General features: G+C 36.7%; 1 protein-coding gene across 1 annotated transcript in view; it reads right to left on the bottom strand.

Moving 5' to 3' along the window:
• reln (reelin) overlaps window positions 1-13,677 on the bottom strand; it is a 376,824-nt gene extending 363,147 nt beyond the window's left edge. Inside the window, exon 1 of the mRNA XM_060843157.1 lies at window positions 13,449-13,677. Coding sequence (XP_060699140.1) covers window positions 13,449-13,677 — 229 coding nt within the window. The remainder of the gene's footprint in view (window positions 1-13,448) is intronic.
• Window positions 13,678-21,987: the final 8,310 nt, after the last annotated feature.

Here is a 21,987-nt window from a genome sequence, read left to right as displayed (position 1 = left end):
GACAGTACCTGTTCAAGGTCACAACCAGTACAGTGCATCTCTCACCAACTTGACCAATTTCCCTCCCAAATAAATGTCTTGCTGCCCTGAACAAGCAACCAAATTGTCAGATCATTCTTCAGGAAGGGCTCATGTCCGAAACGTCGATTGTCCTGCTCCTTGGATGCTGTCTGACCTGCTGCGCTTTTCCAGCAACACATTTTCAGCTCTGATCTCCAGATTCTGCAGTCCTCACTTTCTCCTAGATCAATTCTAACCCCGCCTGATGATATGGATTTCTCCACCAGCTTTAGCTGCAATATATTTAGATAAACTAAATATATTCTCTTGCATTGCTCTTGCAACTTTCTTGACTTCAGAATAAGACAAACTGTCAGATTACAAGGTTAGTCTAGAATGCAAAGTTTATTTAATCTTAAACACAGTTAACACTGAACAAGCAACTAAACATTTTGCATGAATAGTCATTTGAAACTCCACTGTTCCTCTTGAAACATCAAAGAGTCAAAAATACTTTTCCTAAACTATTCTGCAACATGAAATTGAATCTTGAGCAGTCACTTGCTTCTTACATCATGAAACATCATCACATAACTTTTGAGTAGCTTCTATTTAAAGAAACATTTCCCCTCCTTTAGAATCGTTTATATTAGATGATAGGTTGGCAAATACATTATATGTTAGAATTGAATAGAATGGCTGAATCCATGGATCTCTGAATGTGAATAATGAATAATGTGAATGTACATTCTGGGAGATTTCCATCAAGTAGAGTAGCAATCAAACTGTGCAGACAATTGTCTTTCTAGACGGTCCATGTCTCTTGCTTTTTCCTAAAGTACAAATATTAACTAGACAATCATATATATCTATGCTATTCTCAGAAATAGATTAATCTGTATATTTTCTGACCACAATGAGGGTTGTTTTCAGACTGGAGGCCTGTGACCAGTGGAGTGCCACAAGGATTGGTGCTGGGTCCACTACTTTTCGTCATTTATATAAATGATTTGGATACTGTGCATAAGAGGTACAGTTAGTAAGTTTGCAGATGACACCAAAATTGGAGGTGTAGTGGACAGTGAAGAGAGTTGCCTTAGATTACAACAGGATCTTGTTCAGATGGGCCAACGGGCTGACAAGTGGCAGATGGAGTTTAATTTAGATAAATGCGTGGTGCTGCATTTTGGGAAAGCAAATCTTAGCAGGACTTATACACTTTATGGTTATATCCTAGGGAGTGTAGCTGAACAAAGAGACCTTGGAGAGCAGCTTCATAGCCCCTGAAAAGTAGAGTTGCAGGTAGATAGGATAGTGAAGAAGACGTTTGATGTGCTTTCCTTTTTTGGTCAGGGTATGGAGTACAGGAGTTGGGAGGTCATGTTGCGGCTGTACAGGACATTGGTTAGGCCATTGTTGGAATATTGCGTGCATTTCTGGTCTCCTTCCTATCGGAAAGATGTTGTGAAAAGATTTACAAGGATGTTGCCAGGTTTGGAGGATTTGAGCTTTAGGAAGAGATTGAATAGGTTGGGGCTGTTTTCCCTGGAGTGTCGGAGGCTGAGGGGTGACTTTATAGAGGTTTATAAAGTCATGAGAGGCATGGATAGGATAAATAGACAAAGTCTCTTTCCTGTGGTGGTGGAGTCCAGAATGAGAGGGCATAGGTTTAGGGTGAGAGGGGAAAAATATAAAAGAGACCTAAGGGGCAACGTTTTCACTTAGACGGTGGTATGTGTATGGAATAAGCTGCCAGAGGAAGTGGTGGATGCTAGTACAATTGCAACATTTAAAAGGATCTAGATGAGTATATGAATAGGAAAGGTTTGGAGGGTATGGGCTGGTTGCTGGTAGGTGGAACTAGATTGGGTTGGGATATCTGGTTGGCATGGACGATTTGGACCAAAGTGTCTGTTTCCATGCTGTACATCTCTATGACTCCATGATGAAAGAATTAGACAGACATTAAGTACTTAATTACTGTGAAACTAGGTCACTTCTGACTGACTTGTTAGATGTCTCATTCATCAATTAATTTATAGCACATTAGAATTTAGCAAAGGGAAGGATGAAAGAAGGCAAGAACAGGATATGATTACAAACTAGCAAGAAACATTAAACAGAATGTACAACTTTCTATTCATATATATAAAGGAAACAATTGATAAAGATAAGTGTGGTCCATTACAAGCAGAAAGGATAATTTATAATGGAAAATGGGAAATTGAAGAGAAGCCAAATCGTTACTTTCTGAGTGTCTTCTCGGAGGAAGATACAAGAATAATTGAGATTCAAGGGACCAGTGAGAATAACAAACTGAAAGAAATTAGTAATGAAAAAGGAGTAATGGACAAATCAGTGATGAAAGAGGTGACCATAGAGACAATGCATACATTAGTTGTCATCTTTCAAAGTTCTAAAGATTCTGAGGTAGATAATCAGCCACAGTCTGGAATATTGGAGCTTAGCAGAGGGGCCAAATGGTTCACCCCAACTATGATCCAATATTTTTACCAAAGACCCCGGATGGAGGAAACACTTTAAATCAGGACTACGTAGACAAGAATGCATTTGGGTCAAAAAAAATAATCAAGAGCTATGTTAAAATTAACAACAAAAACATTATTTAAAAATCTCAAACTCATTCAAGAATAAAATGCTGCAGCTGACTTTTGGATTCAGATTCACAATGTAAAGATTTCTCTTGGACGCACCTGGCTTTAGCTGACACCTAAATTCTTTCATTGCATTTAACTTTCTTCCAGTCATGTGTGAAAAAAAAGCTTTCTCATCACAAGAACGGCAAGGTAAAATAAGAAAGAAAAAGGGAGAGCAATGTGTAGTTCACGTAATTTGTAAAATTGTATAGCAATTGTTTAAAAAGAAATTAAAATGTTGCCAAAGCCTTCCCTTGTGCAGAATTTGTTTTGCTTTTTGCATTACTTTTGCCACTTTAAAGACACTTATTGAGCATAAATTTAACCCTAAGAATTACACAGAAATGTTCTTTGTTACAAAGTAAGTGAAAACTTGAAATACTGCAAGGCTGATGTGTTCATTGTGCTACTGCAGCATTTTGAACACACTCTAAGTGTTTCCTCACCAGTTTACAAAAGCCTTGTATTTGAAGTACACCACTCTACTGGAAGTCGCTTTGCATTTTTTTTGACAAACTTGCTGGTCTGCTATTAATGAAAAGGGACAGTGGACTGAATATTTAGGACTGAAGATGTGAACACTGATTGAGTTGACAGTCGTTGCATGATTTTTGTCAGTATTTTAAAATAAAAGGGAGTTAATGGTGCTCCAGGATCAGCAATCTACTGTTAACAACTGACTAGAATAGTGTAATTGATGTGTAACTGGCACCAAAAGAAACCACCACCAGATAAAATAATGGCAGCAGTGAATTGTTAAAAGCAAATTCATGCAGACACCTAGTTATTTAGAACTTACTGTATATACAAAAAGGCAGAATGTGAAATCTTGTTTCAGATTTCCAATTTTGTTTTCTTTACATGTCATTACGAATCAGAAAAAACTGACTGCAGTATGCCTTCTATGAATTAAGTAGGAAATTTACAGTAATTATGGATTTGAGCAGAAGAGAGCATTAAAATGTATGGTATCTTTACTAGCCTCCAATTAATTGTGATTGAACTCAGCTATGATACATTAACTTTTACAGGGTGGTTGTCAAAAATAATTTCCATGAAAAGGAGTAAAAAAATTTAGAGACAGACAAAAGTGGAGACCTAAACATGTCTCACCCTGCAAATATTTTTGAAAATGTGCCTAACACAACAAATGATTAGCCTGTTAAGCACTAAAACAATGTAATATCAACCTTAATTAAGGGTCCAAGTTAAAAGGAAAATTAAAAAGAAACTTAGGAAACTGCTTCATACAGGAATGGTTGAGAATATAACTGTGCAGATATTCCTCATGTTATTAATGGATTTCATCACAAGTTTGCAACTGCCAACCTGAATTTTCAATAAACCAACCAATTAAATTAATACATAAATTTGGTCTGAAGTGATTGACTTTATTTCATTTTGATTGTAAAGGAAAACAAGGTTTTTTTCCCAACACTTCTGCAGAAGCACAATACTGTTCTGGAACTTAAAAATGGAAGGAATAAAGCATTTTGATTCATTGTGTTCATATCTTCCCCAATTATGTTCAATTCAATCTAATAAAGATTCTCCAGACTCTCAATCTGCCCCTCAGAAAAGACAAATCCATTAAACTTCAGAATATTGGTACTTCCAGTTCCAAAAGTTCAGGAATGATTATATCTGATACAGCATTCAACTATTTCTATCTAGCATCCAAGACTCAAATCCGTTATCTTTCACACCCTTCACTTATCTTACATCTTCTGTCTTTTGAAAACTGAGCTGAATTTCCATCCCATTTGACCAGATCTAAAATTATTTTAGCCAACTTACCAGGCACAAATTTTGATTCTAAAATGCATGACTCAATATTTATCACAACTATTGTTGCTTTCTAGATGAACATTGATTTTATGGATAGTATCAATCAAGTGACAGACTGATCAAATTTCCCATAAGTCATCTTTCTCTCTCTCTGGACCTTTCTAACTTTGATCTGCAATTGAATGTTGGTTAATTCCCATTTTCAAAACTCTTTCTTATAAAAGATATTTCCTTAACCAGCTAAACATGAGGCCACTTAAATGCCACAGATAAACTTCCATAATTGTATGCAAACCTTACAGCTCTGATTAAAAGTATTGCGCTCAACTGGAAATGAACACTGGCATATATAGGGTGCATTACCATGAGACTCCTCTCATTAACCCACATTATTAAAAATGCCACATCTGAAATACTGGATAGTTAATGTAATTTTGATTGAGCTCCTAATGTTTTTGTTGATCTATGCTACCTATATGATACCGCAGAACAATTAGATTCCCAGAAAAATATTTTTAAAACGATGTATATCTTCCTAATTATGTTTTTATCCACTACACAAATCCCAGTTTCTCAGTCTTTCTAATCTTCCCCAACCCAATCTCATTTCTGATCCCAAACTCAGCTTCATGCTGAGCTTTGTCCGATCTGTGTTCTATTTGCATTCTCTGCTTGATTAACTTCACTCCAGCTTCTACATGACCTAGCAACTAAACATGGCACCTGTCTGCCTAGTCAACCTTGAATGTCAGCTGGTGTAGCAAGTCTACAACTGCCACTATGAATTTTCAATAAACCAACCAATTAAATGAACGTATAAGTTTGAATTTGAAGCGATTAACATCATTTCATTTTCATTGTAAAGGAAAACAACTTTTTCCGACACTTCTGCAGAAGCACAATACTATTCTGAAACATAAATAAGGCATAGAAAGAAAGAAAGAGACATTTTGGTCCATCATATTATTGTCTTCCCCTGATTATGTACAATTCAGTCTATCATTCACTCCAATTTACAGAATGTCCCAAATAAATATTCTCCAGAACTTCAATCTATCCTCCAAAATAGGCAAATCCAACAAGCTTTCAGAATATTGGCACCCTAAGTTCCAACAGTTCAGGAATTAAATTTAATATTTTACACAGCACTCCAGTCTTCCCTCCATTACTCACTGGCTGACAGCCTTCCATCCAACTTAATCTGTTTTCCCACCAGTTTTTCTCCAATGCAAGGAATAGAGGGGCCATTGACATTTGTTTTTGCTGTGCATTCCTTTAGATGTGCTACATTACAACAAAAAGGAATGAAAGCTGCACACACAGAAACCTGTTCACAGAGGAGAGAATAAATGAGGAGAGAGACAGGAAACAAAGTAAATTTAAAGGAGAACAAAGCATGGGAATGGGGCTGCATTTTTACAAAGAGGGAGGCCAATAAGGTAAAGAGGTCACTTTCCTTTCTATCCGGGACTAGGAAATATTGGGATGAGAAATTACCACGAGGTTAGGCAAGTTAAATAATGTGTTATCTCATTTCCTGAAACCTATTAATTAAAATAAAGAATCAGTATTTTCCAGTTAATATTCTGATTTACACCAGAATTTTTTTTAAAACAAACCACTGTAGCCCTGCCATAGCCAATTGTGATCAGGTATGGCATTAAGAAGTCCCAGCAAAACTAGTCACTGGGGAACAGACGCAGAACTAAGAGCAGGTCAGTTGCTAGAAATTTTGCAGTAACTTACCTCTTGCCCTAATAATGCCTGTCCATCATCTAATAAGCACAGTTTAGGAATGTGATTGAATACTCTTCACACTCCTGGCAAGTGCAGCTCTAAAGAAAATTTAACACCATCCACACCACAGCAGCCCAATTAATTGACAACACATCCATAATTACCAATATTCACATCCTTCATCTTCGACGTAATGGTAGCAATGTGCGTCAATGCAAGTTACCCGCAGTAGTTCACCACGGCTATTTCAACAGCATCATTCAAACTTGTTAGGTCCACTACCCAGGACAGCGGCAGCAGGCACATGGGAATCCTAAAAGATGAAAGTCCCTTTTCAGCTACGCACAATCCTGATTTGGAATTGTAATGTTGTTCCTTCCTTATTGCTGAGTCAAACTCTCAGAAGTTCCTCGAGTAAAAAGTGAGGTCTGCAGATGCTGGAGATGAAGGGCTCTGGCCCGAAACGTCGAATTTCCTGTTCCTTGGATGCTGCCTAACCTGCTGTGCTTTAACCAGCAACACATTTTCATCTCAGAAGTTCCTTCCTAACAGCACTACGGGTATCCCTGCAACCCAAGGACTGGAGCAGTTCAAGAATAAAGCTGAGCATCACCTTCTGATCAGCAATGGCCCATATCCCACGTGCCCCAAATAAAAATGGTAAAAACCCTGTCTGCTCATGTCTGCGTGCCTGACTCATGCAAGAAATGTGACATACTGTTACCTTCACCATTTAAAAGGTCTTTCAAGGTATCAGGTGGGCAGGAAGTCAGCATCTAAAAGGCAGTATTTGACATTTTGATATTGCTTGACATTTGAGGTAGTTATGAGAAAAAACACTGTAAATGTTTTTGAACTCACCTGATTTTCATAATGCTTATGCAGAGTTTAAGTTGCTGCAGTTTAAAATGATGTCTATGGAGCAACACTTATTTATTTCGAAAAGAAAGAGGAACAAGAAGGATGCCACACAAATAATCATATATCACAGGAAAACAGACCACATTCAGTGTTAACCCTGAATCTAAGCACAAAAGCAGAAATTAGTTGCTTGGATTTCAGTGAAATTCTCTCTTAATAGATGTGACAAACAGAGCTGTTTGCTTGAGGTTGATTTTTCACAAGATAATGGTTTTGAAAGTCACCACAACCTCAGGCATAGGGTGCCACACTAAGTATTATTAGCTATATCCAATTCACACTATCCATAAGTAGGCCATGCATTGTTTGGTAGAACAAATCCTAAATCATTATTTTCACAGAAAACTGGTAACATGTTGTAAAACAGCAAATCTTTTCCCAAAAGGCAGAATTCCCCAAGACATAGGGCACCAATAATGATAGAGTAAAAAGTGAGGTCTGCAATGATACCCATTGTGGCCTAATGAGCATGTAAGAACAACAAATCTATGAACCACAATGGCAGCTTTTCTGTGACCATCATCATAGGATCATGTATGTCAATACCTAGGCTGTAGCCATGATGTCTTTATTTTAAGAAAAATCAACATTCCCCATTACTTAACTCAAGAAGTATATAATATTGGCTATTATGAACTGCTGGTCAAGATGTCTTTATGCAGCTGCTAAAAGTTGCAAAGAATAGATAAAATAATGTCCACACAACTAAACAAATCATTATGGTACATATTATTGACATGCAGTAGCAATAATTTTTATATTTTTACAGATCTCAGGTGCATGAGGATTTAATTAAGCCAAAGTCTAGAAGAATAGGACGTAGTACAATCACTAGTTAGATTATTCATATGAATGCTACTCTGAAGGGGCTAGATAGGATTGACAGAGGACGTTGAATTCATTGGCTAGAGAATCTAGAACATGGGGATACAATCTCAGGATAAGGGTCAATCGTTTCAGACTGAGTAAACCTTTGGAATTCTCTGCCCAGAGGATTGTGGAAGGACTATCATTGTATATATTCAAGGTGAAACCAACAGATTTTGGTCTTCCAGAGAATCAAGAGGTTCAGGAGTGGACACACATTCAAAGGCGAAAGTCAGTCACATTCATACTGAATGATGAAGCAATGGCTTTTGCTCTTCGGTTCGATTAGTCTATTAATGCTCTTCTATGAGTGATAGTAGAATAGAGATTATTGCATCATTTAAAATTAAATTAGATGATTTCAACAATAAGCTAAAGAATGGCAAATTGGAAGTAAGAGAAAGAATGGTAACTCAAGTTGAAAAAAGCACATCACCACAAAGGATTGCATGGCCTTATTCTGCATTGTAAACTCACATATGCATGAGGTAGGGTGCACACCAGCAGTTGGAGTAAAAAATTGCATGTAAAGTTCAACAGAAAAAGTGAATTGAAGGAAATGCCCTCATAATGTTCAGTATACTCAGCACCTAGCAAAACTGGACAAAAACAGAAGGGAATAAAAATGTTGTGGAGAACTGGTGTGTCCTAAATTAGTGTTCAAATAATGCATCAGCTTGTCTGAGATAGCTACATCCAACATAGCTGGTCCTATCTACTCAAAAATGCAGTCAGAGGTCCAATGGAAAGGTTTTCCCTCTCACCTTTCAGTATCAATATTTTTGTGTTTTGCTTTGTTCCTTCTACCAACTATATTTTTCTCCTGAATAAGTCTAAACAAAGCTTGTTAATGACACGAGAGCTTCAATAAAGCAAACAAAATAAGATTTATGAAGTGCATCATTATACATAGATAAAGACTTTTTTTAAGGTTATTGAGATGTGAGATTTATGGTCTTGTGAGTAGTGTACCAGGTTCCCAACATTGGATTTCAAAACAAAATTCAAGAGGTAAATTTCATCCCAAAAGCACCTGGCCAATTTTATTTTTATTTAACTTTTATTTACACTGGTTTATTAGGACTTATTTCTATACACATTAAATGAGAATTAAATAAGAACTTCAATTATAATAGATGATTTGATACTCAAAACATGATATCAGCACACATTCAAGTGAAACAGTTTGTTTTCAAGAGTTGAGAAACCTGGTGCACAAATGCGTTTCCACTTCCATTATGTCACACCTGACAACCCTAATCTAGAATTGGAACCCTTTACTCAAACAGCATTATAGAAGTCATTAAACAATCATTTGCATGAATGCTAATGTTAGCAAATACATTGAACTTGGTGGCCAAATTTTCTGATTTAATAGGCTTTCAGACAAATTCAAACAATATTAAGAACAGTATTTTCCTTGTTTTATCAGAATATTTTTGATGAACCTTTGCTCATATCACCAAAGCTACTTCAAAGTATTTGAATTATATTTTATCTTTTAATGTTTCCTTTTTTAAAAATTCTAACACTTGTTAATCATTTGATTCAATAAACAAATGATATTCTTTGACTTTTTTTAAGCCTACTGTACAAATGTTTACTTTGTAGATAATGAAGTGACTACTGAAAACAATAGAATAGTATGCGACACATTAAATAAAAGTGAATAAGGATCGGCAATGCATCCATAAGTGTGATCTTTGAAATATAGCTGGAACACATTTCTCAAGTGTGAAACATCAATGTTAACTTTCACACCTAGCGCTTGCTCCATTATCAGCAAATTATTGATCACAAAGATGATCAAAATATCCAGAAATAAACTGAGCTGAAAACTGTTAAACAAGTGACCTGACCTCATAGGTTCTAAGAAACTGATCACATTTTTTTATTCATATTACAAGTGACCACTGTTTAAAAGTACTTCACAAGCCATATGGTACATTAAATCAGGATTAGAATAGTGCTGGAAAAGCACAGCAGGTCAGGCAGCATCCGAGGAACAGGAAAATCAATGATTTGGGCAAAAGCCATTCATCAGGAAGGACTGATGAAAGAGCTTTTGCCCAAAAAGTCGATTTTCCTGCTCCTCGGATGCTGCCTGACCTGCTGTGCTGTTCCAGCCCTACTCTAACCTTGACTCTAATCTCCAGCATCTGCAGTACCCACTTTTGCCTATATGATATGGTACATTGAGACATCCTGTGTTCATTAATGGTGTGAAATAAGTGCACACTTTTCTTTTGTAGATATGTAAACATGATTATACATTTTTATATATAAAAAAGCAGTTTTTAAAATAAGACCATAAGACATAGGAGCATAAATTAGGCCATTGAACCCATCGAGTCTGCTCTGCCATTCAATCATGGCTGATAAGTTTCTCAACCTCATTCTCCTGTTTTCTCCCTATAACCCCTGCTCCCCTTGTTACTCAAGAACCTAACTATCTTAATCTTAAATATGCCTAATGACCTGGCCTCCATTGCCTTCTGTGGCAATGAATTCTATAGATTCACCACTCTCTGGCTGAAGAACACTGAGTTTCTTATAGCTCAAATGTTATGGATTTGTGCTGTGTGGTCAAGAGTCTCCAAGTGACATTAAAGTTCTCAAATATACTGGGATCTATGATCATTAGCAGTAAAATATTTTGATACTTGTATGTGGCCTTGGCTTGGGAAAAAAAAATCAAGTCTAAATCATTTGTTTGGTTTTGGTTTATGTAGAATGGGAAAACTGTATTGCTGCTTCCTACACACAAGGAATTGATAGTTCATGCTGTAAACATCACATTTTAGAATATTTAGATATTGAATTGGAAGTAATTTATACCCTCCTCCTTTATTTTCAATTTTTAAAAATTCCCCTTTAATGTCTACCTGTATTATCTATAGCTGAAATACAGAGCTACAAGTACTGAGCTCCTAGACACTTATAAACTATTACTAGTAGACTATCAAAAGCCTCGACATCGTGGCTAGGAATACACTTTCCCTCGAAAATCCTAGCCCCACCACATGACAAAACATGTACACACTATTCTCTTTACATGAAATAACTCAGATCAAGAACTTGACACAGCACAAACTCAAATATGAATTTCACGGTGTTATGTTAAAACAAGCAAATGGAGATGGTCATGATTTTGGTTTTTAAAGAAGTGTTGAAAAACAGGCTATCTGATTGAGTTTCTTTGTGTGATGAATCAGGCACAAAACAGAAGAATTGAGATTTTCAAACAGCATTCAGAAGGCACAATAAAATGAATGCATTAATGGACTACCTTGCCCTATCTATTGTTTCCCCAGTTGTTAATTCTGTATTTTAGCCAGATAGAGGAAGATACCAAATGGAGAGAATCTGCTTCTGGGGAAGATATGGAAAAACATTAGGAGATTTAATTTTGTATTCAAGTCCAACTCAAGAACCATTTGTGGAGATTTGTGAAGAGGTGATGGTTTAAGATTTTTGGTTTAAGAATTGTATGGATACACAACTTTGTCTCCCAACTTCTTGTTAAAATATCTGAGTTACAACATAGCAAGAAGACTATTGCTGACCTAGTGAAGGGAAACAAAAGTGCAGGCAATTCCTTTAATATTATCTATTGAGTTACAAAGCAAATACCTGTTAATCCATTTTGCTTTAGTATTTTCATGGTTTAAACCACTGTCACAGAAGTTTCAACACAGAAACAGTTTAATAATTAACTTGATTCCAAAATCATGCAGCACAGCAGAGACAAACATAGGCAGCTACATGTTAAATCTACTCATTGAGTTCCAGTCTTATTGGCTGCATTCCCAGCATAACAGGAATCAGCATACCTGTTATATATTTAGGTGAGTTTAGGTCTTTAAACACCTATTTGGAGTCTCTTGCTATATTTTTTCCCTTATAATTGTCTGTTGGACTGAATTATGAATTATAGCACCAAATGTCTGACTCAATTTTGGAAAAGGACTGGATTCTTTGTCTATCAATATTGTGAAATAATCAAAAAATAATTGAACCTAAAGGTATGACACTAGTCTTCATTACAAATATCCACAAAGCCAACCTCTCATCCTGTACACCTCCTGGAAGCTAAATAATTGAATCCAGATTCAGGTTTATAACAAGAATAACATTCACTAATTAGGTGTAGGTTGGGTGATGTGTAAGTAATGGGACATTTACTCTCATTAACTATATCCTCAGTTAGGCATCTCAGAACAGAATGATTAGAAAATATCTATCTTCAAAAAGATAGCTCAAGTACTTTGTCCTTCAAGGTGAGGATTGTTCAAATCATAATGCTCTATATTTGTTTATTTGGCCAGTTTTGTGATTGCTCTGAAACAATAATTTAATGTGAAATTAAGTATGCATGCACATTTTAAAGTGAAATATTACCTAATAGAAAATAGTGTTGTATATTCATCTTACAGCTGTTTTCTGCTAATTAGTCCCAATGGATGAACAATTGCCACTACTGGGCTGAATTGGTTAAATATCATGCTTGAATACAAATACACCCATTGAATCTATTGTATCAGAGCAACTAGTCTGAAATGAAAGACTTTTTCGCAGAATTGTATGTTAAATTTTAAAGCTTTCTGCTTGCATTAAAATTATTTCAAAGGATTCAACATAATTATTTGGAGTACTATCATTTTTTTTTCCTTTGGAAATTGTCCGAATGTTCTGTGTTGATACAAGAGTGACATTTCTTCTTCCTACTGCTCAAGACAAGCTGTTTTTTCCCATGTTAATTGAACCCCATGCACGGCTGACCTGAACTCTCACTTTCAGCTTACAGGGAGCAGTCTGCTGTAGATCACACGTACAGTGAAGATACTGTGCAGGGCATCCTGCTATCTTCTGCCTGACTGTGGACACACTCTGCAAGGTAGAAATGACCCACAAGTACAGTATGTGCTCTTATATCCAAAATCTATCGACTTTATTTTAAAATGTAGATTGGCCAGGGACTGACAGCTGTCCCAGCAAAAGGTTTTTTTACACTTGAGTTGAGCCCACACACAAAGCCTACTCAGACCTGCCAGCTTAGTTTAATACACCCAATCACCACTACAGAATCTTTGAAGGACAGAGATTTAGGAACAGAAAGGGAATGGTTCACAACAATGAAGAAAATCCCAAAGGATTAATTTGTCTTCATAATTCATATCAGCAAACGTGCGGATGGTCCAGTAAATCACATTAATATGATTTCATTTTAACCTTGTTCTTTTAAGGTAAACTATTTAAAATATTAAACACTCCAGCAGCTCTCAAAACAAAGAACTGCTTCTTTCAAATATGCAGACTTGAACCAGATGCTTGCCAATTTTATACTAAAATATGCATTTCACATCATGTGAAAAAAAACACACTTGATTCATCCAGAAACAAACTGTTACACTGTTCAGTTAAACTGACCACTAAAACCTAGAAGCAACATCCATCCAAGTAAAAAAAGTGACCTACCATGATATTCTTGACCAGGCACATAATATTCTGGGTTTCCCACAATATGAAGTGACATCAACACCTCTCCCTGTTCTCCATCGCCCTCCAGCTCTCCATGGTGGGTACAAAGGAAAAAGAATGGGGCAAACCTTGGGTAAAACCCCACAGATCCATATACAAAATTTGACAAGAATGCTCCAACCAGAAAGAATAAAGTCCAGAATTTAAAACATCGTTCTTTAGTCATTTCTCTGTCCTCTTCAGATTCCGTCCTGCTGGAAACTGATTATTGAGAATGAGGTTTTTTTTGCTGTATTAAAGAGATTACAAGTTTAATGTCAGGGAGCTTCTGTTGGGAAAGTCATAAGCCAGGAACTGCCAGCTGTCAGCTGTTTCTACTGCATTCTAATACATCAGCTTCATAAGCTGCAATACAGCTTTAGAATACGTCTTCCTCAGAGCATATTGTATTCCACTTTCCAGCCCCCTCCCACGTGCCTCAAGGCGCGTCTTTTTTTTTGTTAACTTTGTTTTAGGAAGGCAACCGCCCTCCCTTTAGTCAGAACACTGACTAAAACTGGGAGCTGATCAGGCATAAAATGCAGCGACTGGAAATAATTTATTTCCCCTGCTGCTTTTACTGGAGTGCTGAAAAACTCCACCTTCTCAGATTAACATCAGACAGAGGAAGCTATTCCTCACTCATTCTCACAGTGTCCAAAATGGGAAATCACTTATTTATGCCTTGCCTTGTTAATAAATAGACAAATTACAAAATCTGAATGACAAACACCAAGTATTGCAAGTCCAATGGCATAGATTGAAATGGAGCTTAAATGCCGTTTCAGTTCTAAAGTACCAACCACAGAAAACCTTTAATTTTTTTGTAAAAGGTTAGTGGTGTGCTTGATGCAAATTTGTATAACAACCCTGAAAATCTGGGTTTTGCACCAGAATTTGAAAACAGATTAAACTGTTACCTGCAATAGAAATTGGAGTTTAAAAAAATGCCATTTTTAAAAGATCAAATATTAAACTGCCAAAATAATCATAAAATGTTACAAATATGTCACTGGGCCATTATAATAGCAATGCAATTACATAATATCGTGATCGTTAAAGTTGTTTTTATTATCTAAATGATGACCACAAATGAAAGTCCTATCATCCATATTAACACCAATACAGAAAACAACCAATGAACAATACGAATGGAATTCTTAGATCCAACAGGCTTTTTTTATTTGAATGGTAATATAAATTAAAACATTAAAGCTATATAAAAACTTATTCAGTGGGCCACAAGACCTATGGAAGCTTGAATTAAGCTACTTAATAACAGTAAAGTCTCTAATTAAACATCTGATTCAGCTTTTGGTCTAAACTTAGTCCTGGTAAAATTAAATAATTTATCGGCTGATTTAAAGTTTAAATTCTGGTAATTAGGGAGCTCAAAACAGCGGTCGAGAAGTTTACAAATGGATTTTAAATTCAGCTACTCTGACACATTCCATGGGGGAAGGCAAGAGAGAGTCAATGCCATGATAATTATTAATGCCATGTCAACAGAACTTTAACCTTACTGCAAAAAGGTTTACACAAGTACCAGTATACATTTCATAGTCAACAATGTAGCATTATTAGACTACTCATAACAGTTACACTAAAAGATTACTTCTAATAGCTTGTATCTTAATTTATGCCAAGATGGAATCTCCTATTTACAGGGTAGTTCATTTTATACAGCTATGGATCAAAATGGCATTTGAAAAGTTTCTTTAAAGATATTCATCATCTTACAACTTGTAATGGAAACTAACAAGTAAAAAAGCAATGTTTTTTGCTTGCCTACTTTCAGTTCAACTAATTCAAAGTTTTTTTTAACTGTTTCGTTCACCTGACATTATTCTCTTCTCACACGGAAGGTCCCGCATAAGGCTCAACACCAATTTAATTATTCTATTCATGAAATTATCTAATTGATGCTACAGAATTTACTGACATTTAATCAATACAGGTTCAGTTAGTTAAGCATTTTTATAATTGATACAAAGTGCAGTAAGACCTAGTTCTATTTGACTTTGGAAACTGATCAGAAATAAGATTCATTGAAAGATACCTCAGTTAAAAAGGAAAATAATTGCAGTGGGCAATTTGTTCAATTATCTGATCAATAGGGCTTGTTGGTTTCTATTCACGTATTTAATATTCAAAACAGAATTGAAAACTCTTTGGCTATATTTCCTAATTGTGTGCAAGAAACGTGTGTTATTAAATTATTATAAAACAACTATTTATAACAGTTTAGCTTTAACTGAAGAGAAAAGCAACTGCTTAATATTTGCTACTGTACTCAAGATGTCTATTTGGAGAGATTGACTAATTTGTTTCTGACAAGTGCCTTTACATGAGTATTTATCACTGAGGACAATTGATGTTATGGTGAAGATGTGTTTGCAAAAGTAATCTTGCAAGCAGAGATTAAGGATAACCAACTTTCTGGGGTATGAAATGAGCTGGTACTAACTATAGGGTAAGTGTAGATAATATTGATAAGTCCTAGAAACTTTAAGTTCTAGAAACTGAAAAACTATGATTAAATACAAACATTTATCCATATTGCTTTCAAGTATAACCACAACAATTCTGCTCTCCACCTCAGATCACCAATTTCAGCAGTGGATGTTTCACATGCTGACATATAATCCTTCCAACTTCACTTGCCTTATGTTATCGAGGTCAGCTTATTCCTAAAAGGCAATCTTAATGCTGGCTGACTTTCCAAACTTTACTTTTGTCTGCTTTAATATTTTGCCACGCTCCTTTACCAGCTCACTGATGGTTAGTCTGAGAATAAAAACAAATGGTTTTAATTTGGTCACAGTTTTGTAAACATGAACTACAAAACTCGTGGAGTTACTTTCCTCCAAGTACCCAAAGGAAATGGAGGCAATGGTTAAGAAAAGCAATGCAAAAAATAATGGAGATCGATATTCCAATTTACCTAGGAATAACTACAAGGCTTGAGAAGAGCTCATAACTTGTGTTTTTTGAAATCCATTTGACATGCAATCTTGTTGAATTAACTCAGGACAAATTGTAATTGTTCTTCATTGCCACTATGAATTTCTGTCAATTATGCTATCATGTTGTTTCTTCAACACATTCTTTTTAATGCGGTTGAAGAATTTAGATTGTATTTGTAGAATGCGAACTTTCCTGCATTGGTTATAACACAATTATTCCCTATTAATTTAAATTGCGCCATTATTGCACGATTTTCTTATAACGTGAGATTGCATGAGAACAAAACTATCGCATTATATCAGAACCGACTGTATTTTTAAACCAAGCGTCGCCAGGACCAAAACAAAGTTGGGAATTGCATTTATGCCTTCATTAAACACTGCTCAAACTGTAATATTTTCTAATCATAATTTAGTAACAAGACATGTGTAAACGATTTATATGTATTATAAAATTATATTTAGAAACCACATTTAGTTCAGCATTGACAGGTATTCTAGCTCATGAGCATGGAAATCCACACATTTTGGAGAAAGAAATGTAGAATCCCTGCAGTGTAGAAACAGGCCATTAGGCCCAATAGGTCCATACCAACTCTCCAAAGAGCAACCCACCCAGACACATTCCCCTCCCCTCTTATTCTACATTTACCCCTGACTAATGCACCTAACCTACACATTCCTGATCACTATGGGCAATTTAGCATGGCCAAATCACCTAACCTGCACATCTTTGGACTGTAGGAGGAAACTGGAGCACCTAGAGGAAACCCAAGTAGACATGGGGAGAATGTGCAAACTCCACACAGACAGTCATCCAAGACTGGAATCAAACCTGGGTCCATGTCACTGTGAGGTAGCAGTGCTAACCAATGACCCACCATGCATTTATTTAACAAAGTTTCATCCTTCCACCCATGAGACAGTATTGACACAGGGCTTCACTAACACTTACATGACTTGAAACTACAGTCCCAAGCTGAGCATTTTTGATTTGAGAAATTATCAAGTACCCAAAAGATACAGACATTTCCCATTTTAATTCAATTATGTGAATGTGCAATGTCTGGTATTTAAGTGCCTATAATATGCTGTAATTATTTCATATTGGATTATAATTTAGATTTGGCATGTTCAAAAATACAAAATTTAATATTTGTATTTAGTTGGCATATAGAAATTTTAATATGAACAAAGACATGAATGTACAGGTCATTCTGTTATAAAACACTTTCGTCAATGCAAATGGTTGATGAATTGGGGATGCTGTTTCTACAGCACAAACTTTTAAAACTTATGTTGGCTGTAATGCAATTACAGCAGCAACACTTTAAATACTGTTCCTAAAACACGACTTATCTAAAACATGGGGTTGCACAAGAATGCAACCATTGCATTAAAGAAGAACTGACCGTTTAATCTTCAATTTGTTTTACAAATATTTCATTTCAAACCATGTACTGGACAAACAATTCAGACAGATTAGATATATTGCAGCACCTACCCTTTCCCATTGGCTTATTTATTTATGATTGAGAAACCTGAGATCTTAATGTGTAATATTTCAGCATTAAACAAATTTTCATATGAAGAGTAGAAATAGGTCAAATAAATAAGATTACATTACATTTGTAATCAAGAACTGTAGTACAGTATTTACTGTATCCTACATAGATCTGCATTAATATATTGCTGATAACCGAAGCATGTTATCATGAGCATTGGAACTTTAATAGCACAAATTGACTTACAGCCACTTGTATGAATGCTGAGTATTCTATGTGATATATTTACATAATCTTTGCAGGATTTATTACGTGTCAAATATGTTGCCCAAAGGGTTTTACCCAGTTTCCACCCCTCACCATACTACAGATATAGCTAAAAGGCTTTAAATGGTGACCTTGCTCTTTTGCTGCAATTACTCTATACTTTAGAGTATCCCTTAGCTTGTAATACAGAACCTTGGAATGTGCCAGTCTGCAATATTCAATTGCAGTCGAAGAGTGTGGCGCTAGAAAAGCAAGACCGGTCAGGCAGCATCTCTGAAGAGCAGGAGAATCAACGTTTCAAGTATAAGCATCAATTGCAGTCAACTTGTTGCATCAAGTTTTAGACAACCTAAAGATAAACTTTCACCTAGTTAATAGTTCTCCAGCAAAATAGCAGAATGCTTATCTCGAAGGGTCTCTGCAAAAAGCCCCCGTAGATCCACTTAGGATGAACCTCAATGCAAAACACTGAATCTCTTTCCAAAGGTCACAATAGGCTAGGCAAAATAAAGATGGCATTTCCTTCCTAAACGACATCAGAAAACCAGTTGTGTTTCTATGGCAATCTGACAGCTTCAAAGTCATACTTACTAAAGCCAGTTATTATTTCCAGATTTATTTACTGATCAACATTTATTCTAATGACATCATGGATATTTTTTCCAATAATATTCACAATGATAACACATTCAAAAGTCAATAAATGGGTAGGCTTTATTTTAAAGATACATCAAATTTCAATTACTAAAGCAAACGATCACTTAGTACATAGTGTTGAGTAGTAGCACACCATATGTGTACTGAGGCCAGTCCAAAAATTGGTAGCTCAGGTTATACACAAAAACAAGCTGATGTCCCAAAGGACATGTCAGACCAAAAGACTAGAAGCAGAAATTAGGCCATTCAGTCCATCAAGTCTCCTCCGCCATTCAATCATGGCCAATAGGTTTTCCAACTCTATTTTCCTGTTTCTTCTCATAACCTTTGATCCCCTTGGCAATAAGGAACTTAATCTCTGTTTAAATGTACTCAATGACCTGGCCTTCACAGCCTTCTGTGGCAATGAATTCCATAGATTCACCACTCTCTGGTGAAAGAGGTTACTTCTTAACTCCATTCTAAAAGGTCTTCCCTTCACTCTAAGACTGCACCCTCAGGTCCTCCTCTCTGCCAAACAAAACATTTACCACTTTCTACTCTGTCCAGGCAGTTCAGTATTCTGAAAGCTTCAATCAGATCACCCCTCATACTTTTAAACTCCATCAAGGATAGTACCAGAGTCTTTAAATATTCCTCATATGTTAAGCCTTTCATTCTTGGGATCATTTTTGTGAACCTCCTCTGGACCCATTCCAGGGCCATTACATCTTTCCTGAAATATGGAGCCCAAAATTGCTGAAAATACTCTAAATGTGGTCTGACCAGAGCCTTATAAAATCTCAGAAGTATAGCTCTGCTTTCATATTCTAGTCCTCTAGAGATGAATGACAATATTGTATTTGCCTTCCTAACTATTGACTCAATTTGCAAGTTTACCTGGCCTTGGACTCTGAAGTCCCTTTGCACTTCTGAATTTTCTCCCCATTTAGAAAATAGATCGTGCCTCGTTTCTTCCTACCAAAGTGTATGGCCTCACACTTTCCCACATTGTATTTCATCTGCCACTTCTTTGCCCATTATCCTCACCTAAATCTTTCTGCAGCATCCCCCTCACCTGAACACTACCTGCCTTTCCATCTATCTGTATATCATCTGCAAACTTAGTCAGAATGCCCTCAGTTCCTTCATCCAGTTAATTAATATATAAAATGAAAAATTGTGGTCCCAACATCAACCCTTGTAGAACACCACTAGTCACTGACTTCCACCCTGAATTTATCCCAATTCCCTGCCTTCTGCCAGACAGCCAATCTTCTATCCATGCTAGTACCTGGCCTCTAAGACCAGGGGCCTTTATCTAACTCAGCAGCCTCCTGTGCACCTTATCAAAGGCCTTCTGGAAGTCCAGATACATAACATCCATTGGCTCTCCTTGGTATAACCTGCTCATTACCTCCTCAAATAATACGAACAGATTTTTCAGACATGACCTTGATTAAACCATGCTGACTTTATCCTATTTTACTGTGTACTTCTAAGTACTCAAAAATCTCATCCTTCACAATGGACTCCAAAGCCTCACCAACGACTGAGATCAGGCTAATCGGAAATTAATTTCTCTACTTTTGCCTTGCTCCTTTCTTAAAGAGTGGGGGGGGGGGGGGGGGGGGGGGGGGTTACATTGGTGATTTTCCAATCCTCTGGGCCCCTCCTTGACTCCAGTGATACCTGAAAGGTCAACCCTAATGCCTCCACTTTTCTTCAGCTAACTCCTTCAGAATTCTCGCGTGTAGCCCATCTGGTCGGGCGATCTATCCACTTTCAAACCTTTCCGTTTTTCTATTACCTTCTTCATACTCATCTCTGCCTCCGACTTTCGAAGTTTTGGGATATTACTCGTATCTTCTACTGTGAATAATGACGCAAAGTATTTATTCAGTTCCTCAGCCATTGCAATCTTTCCTAATATTACCAGCTAGCTTACCCTCATATTTAAATTTCTTCTTCCTTATTTCTTTCTTCCTTATCCTCTCTTGGTCTTTGTAGGCTTCCCAATCCTCTGCCTTCCCACTGTCCTTTGCCACATTATATGCTTTCTGTTTTGCTTTTATGCTGTCCCTGACCAGCCATGGTTGCCTCATCCTCCCTTTAGTATACTTCTTTTTCCTTGGGATGAATTTTTGCTATGTCTCTCAAATTACTCTCAGAAACCCCTGCCATTTCTATTCAACTGTATTTCCTGCTCAGCTCCTCTCCCAGCCAATTCTGGTCATCTCCTCCCTCATACCTCTGTAGTTCCCTTTATTCAACTGTAATACTGTTACATCTGATTCCACCTTCTCTCTCTCAAACTGCAAAGTAAATTCTATCATATAATGCTCACTGCCCCCTGAGGGTTCCTTCACTTTAAGGTCTCTTATCAAGTCTGGCTCACTGCACAACACTAAATCCAGAATGGTGTTTCCTTATGAGGTCCACCACAAGCTGCTCCAAAAAGCCATCTGCTGGACATTCCAGGAATTCCTTTTCTTGTGATCCACTTTCGACCTAGTTTTCCCAATCCACCTGCACACTGAAGTGCCCTACAATCATTGTAACCTTGCCTTTATTACACAACTTTTCTATCTCTTGATGTATCTTATGCCCCAAATCCTAAATACTGTTTGAAGGCCTATACACAACTCCCTTTATGATTCTTACCTTTGCAGTTCGTCAACTCTACCCACACAGATTCTACATCATCTGACCCTACTTCGCTTAGTGCTATTGATTTAATTTCATTTTTTTTACTAACAAGGCAATCCCAACCCCTCTACCCATCTTTTTGATGGGATGTACATCCTTGGATATTTAGCTGCCATCCTCATCCCTTGCAGTTACATCTCCATGATGCCCACATCATACCTACCAATTTTGATTTGCATATGCTCATTTACCTTATTTCGTATACTGCACACATTCAAATACAATGCCTTCAGTCCTGCATTGACCGTCCCTCATCTCATTGTTATTCATTTATTCAGTGTGTTTGAAGTTTGATTCCTAACCCTTTCCAACCACTGCCCTATTTTGTGTGCTGGAGACTTTAATAACCTCTCCCGAGTTCTCTTACGTTTTCATTATTTTTAATGGAGTTGAATTCACCCCCACAGTCGTTAA

The sequence above is a fragment of the Hemiscyllium ocellatum genome, chromosome 23 (assembly GCF_020745735.1).
Source record: "Hemiscyllium ocellatum isolate sHemOce1 chromosome 23, sHemOce1.pat.X.cur, whole genome shotgun sequence".
NCBI classification, from domain to species: Eukaryota; Metazoa; Chordata; class Chondrichthyes; order Orectolobiformes; family Hemiscylliidae; genus Hemiscyllium; species Hemiscyllium ocellatum.
The sequence above is the reverse complement of the archived record's forward strand: the minus strand, read 5'-3'. Positions and strand labels throughout refer to the sequence as shown.